The 12,922-nt window shown below is 56.0% G+C and overlaps 1 protein-coding gene across 1 annotated transcript in view; it reads left to right on the top strand.

Annotated features, from left to right (window-relative positions):
* ZC3H3 (zinc finger CCCH-type containing 3) overlaps window positions 1-12,922 on the top strand; it is a 102,011-nt gene that overhangs the window by 67,720 nt on the left and 21,369 nt on the right. Inside the window, exons 6-9 of the mRNA XM_011975647.1 lie at window positions 2,596-2,638; window positions 2,716-2,874; window positions 2,971-3,040; window positions 5,431-5,562. Coding sequence (XP_011831037.1) covers window positions 2,596-2,638; window positions 2,716-2,874; window positions 2,971-3,040; window positions 5,431-5,562 — 404 coding nt within the window. The remainder of the gene's footprint in view (window positions 1-2,595; window positions 2,639-2,715; window positions 2,875-2,970; window positions 3,041-5,430; window positions 5,563-12,922) is intronic.

Raw genomic sequence — 12,922 nt, 5'->3', positions numbered from 1 at the left:
GCCATTCTCCTGCCTCAGCCTCCAGAGCAGCTGGGACTACAGACATGTGCCACCACACCCAGCTAATTTTGTATTTTCAGTAGAGACGGGATTTCTCCATGTTGGTCATGGCTGGTTTCGAACTCTGGACCTCAGGTGATCTGCCTGCCTCTTCCTCCCAGAGTGCTGGGATTACAGGCATGAGCCACCGCGCCTGGCCGACACACTGGCATGTTTTTTAAATAGCACAAAGTGGAAAGGGAAGTAACCCCCCCCCCCCCCCCCGCTGCACCCCAGTCCTGCCAGGCGGGCATGTGATGCCGGCATGTCCCTGGCTGGGAGCGGATGGCGTCACAGTGTCACCGGCAGCGTGGGCAAGAGCCTGGGAACGAGCAGTGTCGACAGGCCGCCGCATTGCCACGTCCCTCACCACACAGTCTGGCAGGTGCGAGGGCATGCCCGTGCTGCCTGGACGGGACCCTGCTGCCCACCCGGGGACAAGGGTCCCAGCCTGAGAACAGAAGCTGCCCTGAGCTCCCCCACCACATTGGTCCGCCCCGCCCCAAGACCCTCATCACCCTCCCTTTGCCCTTGGCCTCCCCACACTCCCCAGGTTTCTGCCTTCCTCAGTGCCTCCTTTCCTGCCCCCAGGCACCATTACTAGCTCCTGCTTCTGCGCCTGCAGGGCTCACTTGCCACTCAGCTCTGGAGCTGCCCTTTTGAAACTTGAGATGGTCTGAGAGTGGGGACACTAGGCAGGGTCCCTGAGGGCGAAGGGCAGTAGCACCATTGACCCCAGCCAGGGAGCACCGGGCTGGATGCAAAGCACAAAGCGAGGAGTGTGGGGGGCTCCAGCCTGAGGGTGCAAAGGAGAAGACGGCTTGGGTCCTCGGGTGGGAGCCTGCGGCTGCTGGGCCATCTGGGGAGTGAGGACGAGGCTGCTCTCCAGTGCTCAGAGTGGGGCAGGGCTGGCTATTTGGGGCTGGGCAGCTTTGGGACGTCCCTTTTTAAAGCAGGATGGCTTTGTCGCCACCTCAGGTCCCCAGAATTTCTGAGTGATGTCACCTCTGCCTCTTAACTGCAGTGTCCATTTCAGCATTTGCCCTGGAGGAAATTGGATCTGGTCTGGGCAGGATCATGCGCGTATTTGAGGAACCCGGGAAAGCCGCCCTCAGCAGGCTCGCCCTGCCCTGCCCACCCCATGATCCTGGGTGACCTCTGTCTGTAAAAGGCAGGCAGGACTGTGTCACCGGAGTAGACCCTCCTCCTCCAGGTGGCACCCCCTCCCCGCCTCATCCCCTTGGCTCTCAGGCCTCGCAGCACTCGGCCATGTCCAGTCCCAAAGTCCATTCCCTTCCTGCCACCGCTGCCCTCTCAGGCCGTGGTGTGCAGTTTCAGAAAGGCTGGGGTGGTCCTTATGCTCAGGGTTTTGAGGAGTATCTGATGAGGCACCTCTAAAATTTAGAGTAACAGGCACTAGCCAAGATCTGCTAGGGCCAGCCCAGGGCCTCAGGGACAGGTGCCCTTCCCCCAGGAGCCCACAGCTGCAGTGGGCAGCCGGGCAGATGCCTCCGCCGAGTGGGCTTTGCCCCCACACCTTCTCTGCTGCATTTCTTTAGTTTTACAGTCCTCTAAAAATCAGAAACCGTTCTTGCTCCTAAAAGGCCAGACCGGCCGGACACGGTGGCTCACGCCTGTAATCCCAGCACTTTGGGAGGCCGAGGCGGACGGATCACGAGGTCAGGAGATCGAGACCATCCTGACTAACACGGTGAAACCCTGTCTCTACTAAAAATACAAAAATTAGCCGGGCGCGGTGGTGGGCGCCTGTAGTCCCAGCCACACGGGAGGCTGAGGCAGGAGAATGGCGTGAACCCGGGAGGCGGTGCTTGCAGTGAGTGGAGATCGCGCCACTGCACTCCAGCCTGGGAGACAGAGCGAGACTCCATCTCAAAAAAAAAAAAAAAAAAGCCCAGACCATGTGTGCCCCATGGGCCATATTCACGCCCCTGGTCTAAGTGACCCTGCAGGTCCCCCACAAGCCCCAGCCCAGGCTCTGGCAGAGGGAGGTGCTGCCGTTAGCAGCTGTTCTGTTTACAGGGCAGCTTCCTGGGTAGCCGGGGCTGAGGAGAGAGCCAGGAGCAGTGTCCATTGGCCAGTCACTGCCTTGGCCCAGGATGGGCACCCAGGGACATGGGGAAGCCAGCAGGGGGGTTCCAGCCAGCAGAGTGTGGCCCTGGGGAGCCTGACCAGGGAGGCCGCAGGGACAGGCGGGCGGCTCCAGCCCACATGGCCAGGCCCTCCGCGGGTGCTGCCTGGCCTTGCTGGCTCTGAAGGCAGGGACAGGAGCCCTTCCTGGACCCTGCCCTGGAGAAGAGCCAGACACAGGGCCCAGCAGCTCCCCACTCTCAGGTCCTGTGTCCCCAGAGGGGCCTGGCAGGGCCCAGGGCGTCTGAACCACTGTGGGGAGGGGAGCTCTGGGCAGTTTCCTGGAGGGGAGGCTTTGCCTGAGCTGAGGGCTGGGACCCCTGAGGGCCTTGACTAAGGGGGTTAGCAGGGAAAGGGCCTGTGGGCAAGGCTGTGGCCTGCTATGACCCGTGCCTCTCTCCCCAACAGGCCGGCTGGATCCTGCAGGCAGCTGTAGCCGTTCCCTGGCCAGGTACTGCCTTCGGGCTGGGCAGTGGGTGGGGCTCCCTGCTTGCCTTCGGGCTCACGCACCTCTCTCCCTGCCTGCAGTCGGGCTGTGCAGCGCAGCCTGGCCATCATCCGGCAGGCACGGCAGCGGAGGGAGAAGAGGAAGGAGTACTGCATGTACTACAACCGCTTCGGCAGGTGCAACCGCGGCGAGCGCTGCCCTTACATCCATGACCCTGAGAAGGTGGCTGTGTGCACCAGGTGCCCTCCTGCCCTCGCCTGGGGGAGGTTCTGTGCTGGGCCCTGCCCGTGGTCCCTGCTGGCTCTTCCTCACACCCTTTTCTCCTGGTGCTGCAGGTTTGTCCGGGGCACCTGCAAGAAAACGGATGGGACCTGCCCCTTCTCCCACCATGTGTCCAAGGAGAAGGTGAGTGCGGCGCTGGTGGCCCTGTTCCTGTGCACCTTTCTCTGGGGCCTTGGCCGCCTGGCCTCTGGGCAGATGGTGCCCACAGCTTTCCCTGGGCTTGGGAGATGCAGATCCCTGCCCTGGCGTCCTTAGAGTCTGCTGTACCGCCTCTACCCCACTGCAGGTTTTGCACCTGGGCTACACAGGAAAGCAGCACTGATAGGGTCCCCGCTCACCATGCACAGGGGTCTCTTTTCCCTTCTCCTGACAGCACCAGGCCTCACCAGATCCCCAGGCCCCCCTTACACATGCCCAGGGGAATGTGGTCCCATAGGTGCCCCTGTGGACCCAGGGCTGAGGCCTCAGGGCCTCTTCAGACTGGGCTTGGCAGGAGCGGGGAAGCTGTATGTGAGGGGCTGGGTGGGGAGGCTGCCTGGGCAGAAGGCAGGAGGGAGGGGCTGGAGGGGAAACAGCTGGACTCCTGGCTCATGCGGTTGTCCCCGCCTAAAACCCCACAGACTTGCTTTGAGCCAAGGTGGGTCCCCTGCTGGGAAGAAGCAAGAGCGCCCCGGGGCTGGGGTCAGGGGTCAGTGCTGGAGGGGACACATGTAGCTCTTGTGCGCTGGACTCAGCCACGGTGTGACCACAGCATGCGAGTGGAGTGAGGGCTGCCTTGGATGAGGGAGGCGGTGTTGGGCAGGGGTGCTGCTGCCGCAACAGCTTTTCCCCTTGAGGAACTTGAAAAGAATCAGCATTTTTCTCCCTAATAGAGCTTCGGAACTCTGTTGTGAGCAATTTGGAAATTCACGTCGAGTTTCGGGTTCATTAGCTCCCAGCTCCAAAGCCAGAGCACATTCCAAGCTGTCTAATGTGGACGCCCCGCACCAGTGCCCTGAATTAATGTTATTGTTATTTGTGTGGACGTGGCGGGGTGCAAACAAGGTTAATTGAAATGAGAATGCAGTTTCCTCTTGATAACAGCCCCGCTCTGACAGCCAGGAGGAGCTCCGTTTGCTGTGGAGTTGGCTTTATCATCCCTTTTTATTAGAGCTAATTTGGGCTCTATATCAAAAACCACATTAAGGGAATTGTCTACAGCCCACCACCGCCAGCCCCAAACGGGCCCCCAGCCCCTCTCCCCTCTGCGGCTGCAGTTAAAAGACAATTAGAAATAAACTCCCGCTCGTTAAATCACCCTTTGTTTCTTTGCCTTCTCCCTCTCTCCCTCTCAGCCCTGGCCACTGGCTCTCTGGACCCCTTCTTCCCTCCTTGGCCTTAGACAAGTTCCTCTCCCATCCCCAACCTCGCCCCAGAAAAGTGACTTTTTAAAGCCTCTGGATCTGCCCAGATCCCCCAGGGCTCCTCAGGCCCCAGCAGCTCTGAGCAGGCTGGAAAGGGGAGGGGGACGGGGGTAGTGGGAGCCGGGAGAGTAGTCTGACCCAGGAGGGAGCAAGGCCCTGGGAGGGGAGTGGGAATAGCCTGGGGCAAGGCTGGAGACCCTGGGGTGCTGGCAGGGGCTCTGTGGGGGCTCCATGCTGAGGCCAGGCGGTGACATCTTTGTTCTAGACTCCCAGGCAGCCCAGGAGGAGCCTGTGGTGGCCCACAAGGGGCAGGGAGATGTCTCCTGGAGACGGCAGGAGACCCCCTGCTTCCCTCCCTGGGTGGCCCTCGCCCAGCCATTGCTCCTCAGGCCTGAGGTTCCCCCAAATGGGAGGAAAGTTGCATTGCTTCCCTCTCCCAGCCCAGTGGTGATAACAAGCACTGACTGTGGCCAGCGGCCCTGTGCTGGGGAGGAGGACACTGCTGGACCCCTCCTGCTGACAGCCTCGGCCTCCACGGTGCTGGCCTGCAGCCAGTGCCACGCCAGGCCTGCTTTCAGGTAGAGCCCAGGGACACTGCCTGTGGTCCACAGGTCAGCTGCCCACCTAGAGCCCAGGGACACTGCCTGTGGCCCACAGGTCAGGTGCCTGGAGAGCCCTCTGTTGGGTGCTGGCCTATGGCTTGTCCTCCTACCTAGACACTGGTCCCCATGACCTGAGAGGCTCCAAGGGCAGCCCTGACCACAGGCTAGTGGTTGGGAGCCCTGGCTGCCGTCTTGCCCTGGACGGTGGGCAGGCTCAGAACAGGTGAGGGACTCAGAGGAGGGTGCCCCTGAGGCTGAGCCACAGGGCTGCTCCATGCCTCCTCTGGACAGAGCAAGGGCAGGGGTGTGGCTCACCTGGGAAGGCGGGGGGCCCACTTCTGAGCAGCAGCCTCCCTGCCCCACGGGTCCTGGTGGCTGCCCTTCCTGCCTGCTGGTGCCGTCGTGTCCATTTCACCCTCGAGCGGGGCTGTAGGAGGGTCCCCAGCCACCATCTGTGGGCCCTGGAGGGTGGCCGCCTGCTGGCCCTCACTGCTGGCCCTCCCCGCAGATGCCAGTGTGCTCCTACTTCCTGAAGGGCATCTGCAGCAACAGCAACTGTCCCTACAGCCACGTGTACGTGTCCCGCAAGGCTGAGGTCTGCAGCGACTTCCTCAAAGGCTACTGCCCCCTGGGTGCAAAGGTGAGAGGTCCGTGGGAGCCCGAGTGGGCGGGGTTCCTGTGGTTTGGTCGTCCTCTGTTCACTCCTGGGTGCCTACCGTGGCTGGATGACCCTTCTGCAGCCCTTAGGTGGTCAGTGTCATCACGTCCACCTCACAGGTGACTGAGAGAGGTCCAGCAACTGTCCTGGGGTTGCACAGCACCAGCACAGGGCGGGGTTTGAACCATGGGAAGGTGAGACGCAGAGGACCTAGACTTCCAGGTGCAGCACGGGTAGCCTGGAAGCTGGCCCCCCATGGTAGGGGTGTGGCGGCTGGGCCGGAGCAGCTCCTGGAATGTTGCTGGGGATGGCAGTGTGGTGGAGGGGATATTGGAGGCCAGGGGGCCAGCAGGGCTATAGGTGGATGTGGGGCCAGCAGCCTCCACAGGAAGGCAGCGGGTGGATGGGCACTCCCACCCAGCCTGGGGCAAAGGGGTGGGCCGGGCAGAGCCGAGGGGGCCGCCTGAGCCGTGGCTGGCGAGGCTGGGGTGAGCTGGCACTGGAGCTCATTGTGGGGCACCACTGCTGGGTGGGGAACTGGGGACCTGGGCTGCAAGGGTCACCTGCAGCTTATGGCTCCGGCTCCCCTCTCCCCGGGGGCGTGACTGACTCCTGTGTTGGGGAGGTGCTCACAGGCTCACCTGTCTGGGAAATTCCCGGCAGTGGAGCCAGCTCCTCCCCTCTGCCTCAGCCTGCCCTCTTGGCTTCACCAGGACTTCCCACCCCAAGCCATGTAGCCTCAGCATCCCCAGTGGGCCTGGTCCCAGGTACAGCCCCCCTCTCCCCCAGCCTCTCATGCCTGTTTCTCTCCCTGCCTGGGGGCTCCTGCACCTGGCCTAGGGCTGGTGGCTGAGGGTGGGGAGGGGCCGGAGCTAAGGGACCTGGAGATGCTCCTTGTCCCTGGCATCTTGAGAGGGAGCCCCGGGGCCTACAGCCATGGCTCACTGCCACTGGGTCCTCACACTTCTGAGTGTTGGCACTGCCTCAGGGTCTGTAACCCCCGTGAAGCCGAGAACACCAGGCACCCCAAGAACCCTTTCCCCGCCCACCCGCAAGGACGCCAGACCCTAGGCTCTCCTGCCCTCCCTTGCTGGGTTCCCCTGTAGGGTGCTGTGGAAGCTGGCCACACACTCCTTCCTGTGCACAGCGCTCTGTGGTGGGCCGGGCCCTTCCCAGCATCCTCTCCCTCATCCTCAGTCCTCACATCCACTTCCCGGGAGGAGCCAGCCCTCAGCTCCTCCTGCTGCCAGGCCAAGGGTTGGCCAGGCCAGGCTCCCCAACCTGAAACCTGGCAGGGAATCCCCTCCAGGGAGGTAGGGCCTGGCCAGGGCAGCCCTAGACCCTGTGGGGGCAGTGGCAGGATCCCCATGGAGGCCATGGCTGATGATTGTAAAATGTTTCAATTTAAATGAAAATATCAAAGTGATATTTAGGTCCTGCTTCTATTAGTGGAAGTGCTTACTGCTGCCTTTCCGTTTGTCCGCGCCGCGGCGCCCGCATGATGGATAGCAGCTTGTAATTATATATGGGAAAGCGCTGAGCCGGCCAGATCCAGTGAGGACAGGCGGCAGCCCGGGCCTGCGAGGGTTAATTTTATTCTCTAAATAATGTGAAAAGTGCTGAATCGTCACCTTGCGCCTGAAGTAGAAGTCCTCAAGCGGACCCCAGAGAGTTTATAATATTCCACTGAATCAAGTGGAATTGTTAACCTCGCTTCATAAAGCGACGGCTTGTTAAAGAGCCACATTCCCTTTCCTTGTGAATAATTTAGGCTGGGAGTAAATCTCCGCTCTTTCCCCTTTTGGGGGGCCACGGCTGTGGCTCAGGGGTCAGCCTCCGCCAGATGCTGCCTGTCCTGGATATCAGGACGGGGATGACTTCAGACCGCCTGTTTGTACACACCTGCCGGGTCTGCCGCGTCCTGCCACATCCTCCCTGGTAGACGTCCCTGTCTGGGTGCAGCGCTCTTTTCCTCCCTTGCCTTGGGAGCTTGCTCCATCCTTGTCAAAGGGATCTCCCTGGCTGAAAACGTTTTGCTGAGGAGAGACTTTGAGACTAGAAAACCTCACCTTCTCCCCTTAGTCTTAATAGCCAAACGTGTCTATCTGCTGTCAAATTCTGATCCGCTGCCTGCGTCCTTGAACGGAAGAGTTTTCCCTCCTCCGTGCTCACTGCTCACCTGTGTGTCCACGGGTGTGTCCGGCTGGCCCATTGCCATCCCCTTTCAATACTCACGCTGCCCTGCCGGGGCTCCTGCCCTTATGATGTGCCTGACAACTTCTGCAGCCTTCCTTGCTTTCTGGCACCCAGATGCTCCCAGCACCCGGCGGCTCTGGGACAGCCGCTCCTGGCTCCTTGTGGGTGTGCTTAAGACTCAGGGTCTGGGCCAGGCGTGATGGCTCACACCTGTAATCCCAACACTTTGGGAGGCTGAGGCAGGTGGATCACCTGAGGTCAGGAGTTTGAAACCAGCTTGGCCAACATGGTGAAATCCCATCTCTACTAAAAATACAACAAATTAGCTGGTTGTGGTGGCAAATGCCTGTAATCCCAGCTACTCAGGAGGCTGAGGCAGGAGAATTGCTTGAACCTGGGAGGTGGAGGTTGCAGTGAGCCGAGATTGCGCCGTTGCACTCTAGCCTGGGCGACAAGAGTGAAACTCCGTCTCAAAAAAAAAAAAAAAAAAAGATTCAGGGTCTGGGCACTGCTCCTGGTGGCTCTAGATGGGACAGCTGCTCCGGCAGGGCACCCTGGTTCCTTCTGGGTGTTTAGGACTCAGGATCTGGGTGCTGCGTGTGCTTGTTGCGGCTGGGGTGTTGGCTGCTGCCAGCGCCCCCAGTGCACAGGGCTGGGAAGCATCATGTGCATATGTGCAGGGGTGACAGTGACTCCATCCCCACTTCTGCGTTGAGAGCTCCTGCACACCTTGGCCCTCCTGCATCTGCAGCGCCTGCTCTGTGAGCCTCCATGCTGCCGTTTTCTCCATGCCCTGTGTGTGGCTGGTGCCTGTCTGCAGGGAGCTGCTGAGAGGGGGAGGACCCTGACTGAGTCTTGGGTTTCAGCTCCCCAGTGCGAGCTGAGAGTTGAGACACCTAGGATTCCCCTCACGCACACCCTGCCTTCAACCTCCAGGCTTGAGGGGCTCCTGTGTCCTCTGGACAGCGCCTGTCTTGATTTTGGTCACATACAGCGCTTTTCTGTTGTCACCCTTGCTTTTGCCAGTGCTGCTTTGTTAGGCCGAATCCTCCGTCCTTTATGAGGCGGGGTCCTGACATCCTTTGCCCTGTGATTTGTGCTCGGGAGTCTTGTTTAGGACCAGTCTGCTCCCGTGGTCACAGAGGGCCTCCTGCATCGCCTGCCGCTGACTCAAGAGGCACCTGTGCGTGTAGCTTGTCCCTGTGCAGTTACTTCCTCCTCTGGCCTCAATCTCCTTTTATATACAATCAGGATAACAGCACTGCCTATCTCAGAGGGGCATGGCGACTCTTCAGGGGGTCACAGTGGGCCTGGCAGCATCCTGGGCGGCCCCTGGCATGGGGAGGCCTCCCTACAAGTCGGCTGCTGTTCGCTGTTCTGTATTTTCGTGTTGTGTGAGGTGGGGCCCCACTTAGTTTTTCTTCATGTCATGGATGCTTTCCCCTCAACAGTGGTCTAACCCTTTGATTTGTGGTGTCAGCTTAAAAAAACAAACAGCTTTATTGAAGTACAGTTTCCCTCCCACACAATTCCTCTGCTCTAGGTCTGTGGTTCTGTGGGTTTGAGTAAACTCAGAGTCGTACAGCCGCACCATAATGCAGCTTTCCATAGTTTTCATTGCCCCCCAGAATTCCCTCAGCTCTTTTCGTCATCAGTCCCAGCCCCGCCTTCCTCCCACCCCTGGCCCCTAACACTCATCCACTTCTGCCTCTGTAAGTTTCTTTTGTGGGCCTTTCGTGTAACTGGAATCGTACAGTACACGGTCGTTTGGCATCTTTGATTTTGCATCATGTTTGGAGGTCTGTCCTGCAGCACCTCAGCACTGCCCCCCTTTTTATTACAGAGGCAAGCCAGTGCAGAGACTCGCCAAACTTTGTCTGTTCATGAGCCGGGGACATTCGAGTGGTTTCCAGTTGGGGACTATCGTGAATAATGCTGCCTCGAACGTCTGCGCACGAGCCTTCGTGTGGCCGATGCTTTTGCTTCTCTTGGGTAGACACCTGGGAGTGAAATTGCAGGGTCATAGGGTCACTCTGGGTTAACAGCCTCCTGTTTTCTAAAACGGCGTCACTGTTTGACACTCCTGCCAGCAGCGAGCAAGGCTTTCGTGTGTTTACTTCCTCGCTAGCTCTTGGTGTCTGCCTGTCTGGCACAGCCGTTCTGGTGGGCGTGGCCACATCCCTGGGGTTTCTGGCACAGCCGTTCTGGTGGGTGTGGCCATACCCTGGGATTTGGGTTTGTATTTCCCCATGGCCTGGACGCGCAGAGCACCTGGGTGCTTATGGACCATTCCTGTCTTTTGTGAAAAACAGCTTTATTGAGATATAATTCACATACCACGTAATTCACCCATTTTAGTGTACAATTCAGTGGCTTTTGGTATACTTTTTAATTGTGGTAAAATATATTTAACATAAATTTTGACCATTTTTAAGTGTCAAAATGGCACTTAGTTAAATAGCGTTAACTACGTTCACAACACTGTAGAGACATTCCAAAATGTTTTCCTCACCCCGACAGAAACACTGAGTATTCACTGAGTATTCAGCAACAGCTCTCCACTCCCCGCTTCCCAAACCCTAGTTAGACACCTAGCTAGTTATCTCAGTGAAGTCGCCTCCTCTAGCTGTGTCCTCTGAGTGGATCGTACGTCTGTCCTTTGGTGTCTGGCGTCTTTCACTCAGCGTAATGTTTCCAGGGTTCACAGGTGTGGCACCACCTCGTTCCTTTCTTACAGCAGAGTAACCTTCCGTTGTGTGTGTGCTGCGTTTTGTTAGTTCTGTCATGTGTTGGTGGGTATGCGGCTGCTGTAACTAGTGCTGGAGTGATTCCTGACCGGCAGGGATCTGTTTGAGTCCCTGCTTTCACTTCCTTTGGGTGTATATGGAGGAGTGGAATTGCTGGAGTCTGAGTAATTCTGTGTTTAGCTTTTTGAGGAGTTGCCAAACTGTCTTCTGTTGTGGCTGCACCATTTTACATTGCCAGCAACAGCGCACAGGCTCCGGTTTCTGAATATCCTCCCCACCACTTGTTGTGGTTGAATTTGTTTATTCTTTCTTTTTTTGTGTGTGTGTGTGGATTCTTTAGGGTTTTCTTACAGTCATCAGCAAACAGATAATTTTACTTCCTCCTTTTCAATTTGAATGCCTTTTCTTTTTTTTTTTTTTTTTGAGACACAGTCTCACTCTGTCGCCTGGGCTGGAGTGCAATGGCACTATCTTGGCTCACTGCAACCTCTGCCTCCTAGGTTCAAGTGATTCTCCTGCCTCAGCCTCCCAAGTAGCTGGGACTACAGGTGCATGCGCCACTAAACCCAGCTACTTTCTGTATTTTTAGTAGAGACAGAGTTTCACCATGGGGCCAAACTCCATGGTCTCGAACTCCTGACCTCAGATGATCCGCCTGCCTTGGCCTCCCAAAGTGCTGGGATTATAGGTGTGAGTCACCACGCCCGGCCTCTAGCTAGAACTTTTAATACTGTGTTGAACTAAAATGGCAACTGTGGGCATCCTTGTCTTTTTTCTCATCTTAGAAGAAAAGCTTTCATTTTTCACCATTGAATATGACATTAGCTTTGGGCTTTTATGTGTAGTGTTTACCACACTGAGGAAGTTGCCTTCTATCCTATTTATTGTGTTGTTTTTTTTTTTAATCATGAAATGGTGTTGAATTTTGTCAGGTCTTTTTCTACATTAATTGAAATGATCTTGTGGTCTTTTTCCTTTGTTCTGTTAAGGTGGCCAGCGCATGACTCTGACCATATTGAATCACAGTCAGTCACAGTCTCATTAATTGATTTTTGTGTATGAAACCATCCTTGCATCTGGGAATAAGTTCCACTTGGTTATGATGTGTAATCCTTTTATTGGTTTGTTTTTGAAATAGAGTTTTGCTCGTGTTGCCCAGGCTGGAGCACACTGGTGCGATCTTGGCTCGCTGCAGCCTCCGCCTCCTGGGTTGGAGCAATTCTTCTGCCTCAGCCTCATGAGTAGCTGGGATTTCAGGCGCGCGCTGCCAGGCCCAGCTAATTTTTGTATTTTTAGTAGAGGTGAGGGTTTCGCCATGTTGGCGAGGCTAGTCTCAAACTCCTGACCTCAGGTGATCAGCCCGCCTCAGCCTCCCAAAGTGCTGGGATTACAGGCGTGAGCCACCGCGCCCGGCCTGGATGTGTAATCCTTTTAATGTGCTGCTGAATGTTTTGCTGAGGATTTTTGCATCAATATTCATAAAATATATTGGTTGATAGGTTCCTTTTCTTTTAGTGTCTTTGTCTGGTTTTGTTATCAGGGTAATACTGGCCTCACAAAATGAATTAGGAAATGTTTCCTTCTCTTAAACATTTTGTAAGAGTTTGAGAAGACTTGGTGTTGATTCTTCTTTTAATTGTTTTAGTAGAATTCACCAGTGAAGCCGTCTGGTCCTGTGCTTTTCTGTCTTTTTTCTTTTCTTTCTTTTCTTCCTTTTCTTCCTTTCTTCCTTTCTTTTCTTCCTTTCTTCCTTTCTTTTTTCCTTTTCTTCCTTTCTTTCTTTTCTTCCTTTCTTCCTTTCTTTCTTTCTTTTCTTCCTTTCTTCCTTTTCTTTCTTTCTTTTCTTTCTTTCTTTTCCTTGAAGAACAAGGTCTCGCTATATTGCCCAGGCAGGTCTCGAACTCCTGGGCTCAAGTGATCCTCCCACCTCTGCCTCCTTAAATGCTGGGGTTACAGGTGTAAGCCACTATGCCCAGCTGTGTCCTGGGCTTTTCTTTGTTGGGAGATTTTTGATTACTGACTCAATCTCCTTGCTGCTCCTAGTTAGATTTTATACTCTTCAGTCAGTTTTGGTGGATTGTGTATTTCTAGGAACTGGTTCATTTCATCTAAGTTGTCAATTTTATGTGTGTATAATTGTTTGAAGTGTTTAATAATTGTCCTTTTGATGTCTAAAGAATCTGTAGTGATACTGGAAATTTAATTTCTGTTACTGGAAGTTCGTGACTTCTTTTTTCATTGTCTGTTTTACTAGAGGTTTGTCAATTTCTTGATCTTTTCAAAGTACCAGTTCTTTATTTTACTGATTTTTCTCTTTTTTTTTTTTTGAGACGGAGTCTTGCTCTGTCGCCCAGGCTGGAGTGCAGTGGCCGGATCTCAGCTCATTGCAAGCTCCGCCT

This window comes from Mandrillus leucophaeus, unplaced genomic scaffold, assembly GCF_000951045.1.
Source record: "Mandrillus leucophaeus isolate KB7577 unplaced genomic scaffold, Mleu.le_1.0 Scaffold158, whole genome shotgun sequence".
Lineage (NCBI taxonomy): Eukaryota > Metazoa > Chordata > Mammalia > Primates > Cercopithecidae > Mandrillus > Mandrillus leucophaeus.
This window is presented reverse-complemented; position numbering and strand designations above follow the sequence as displayed.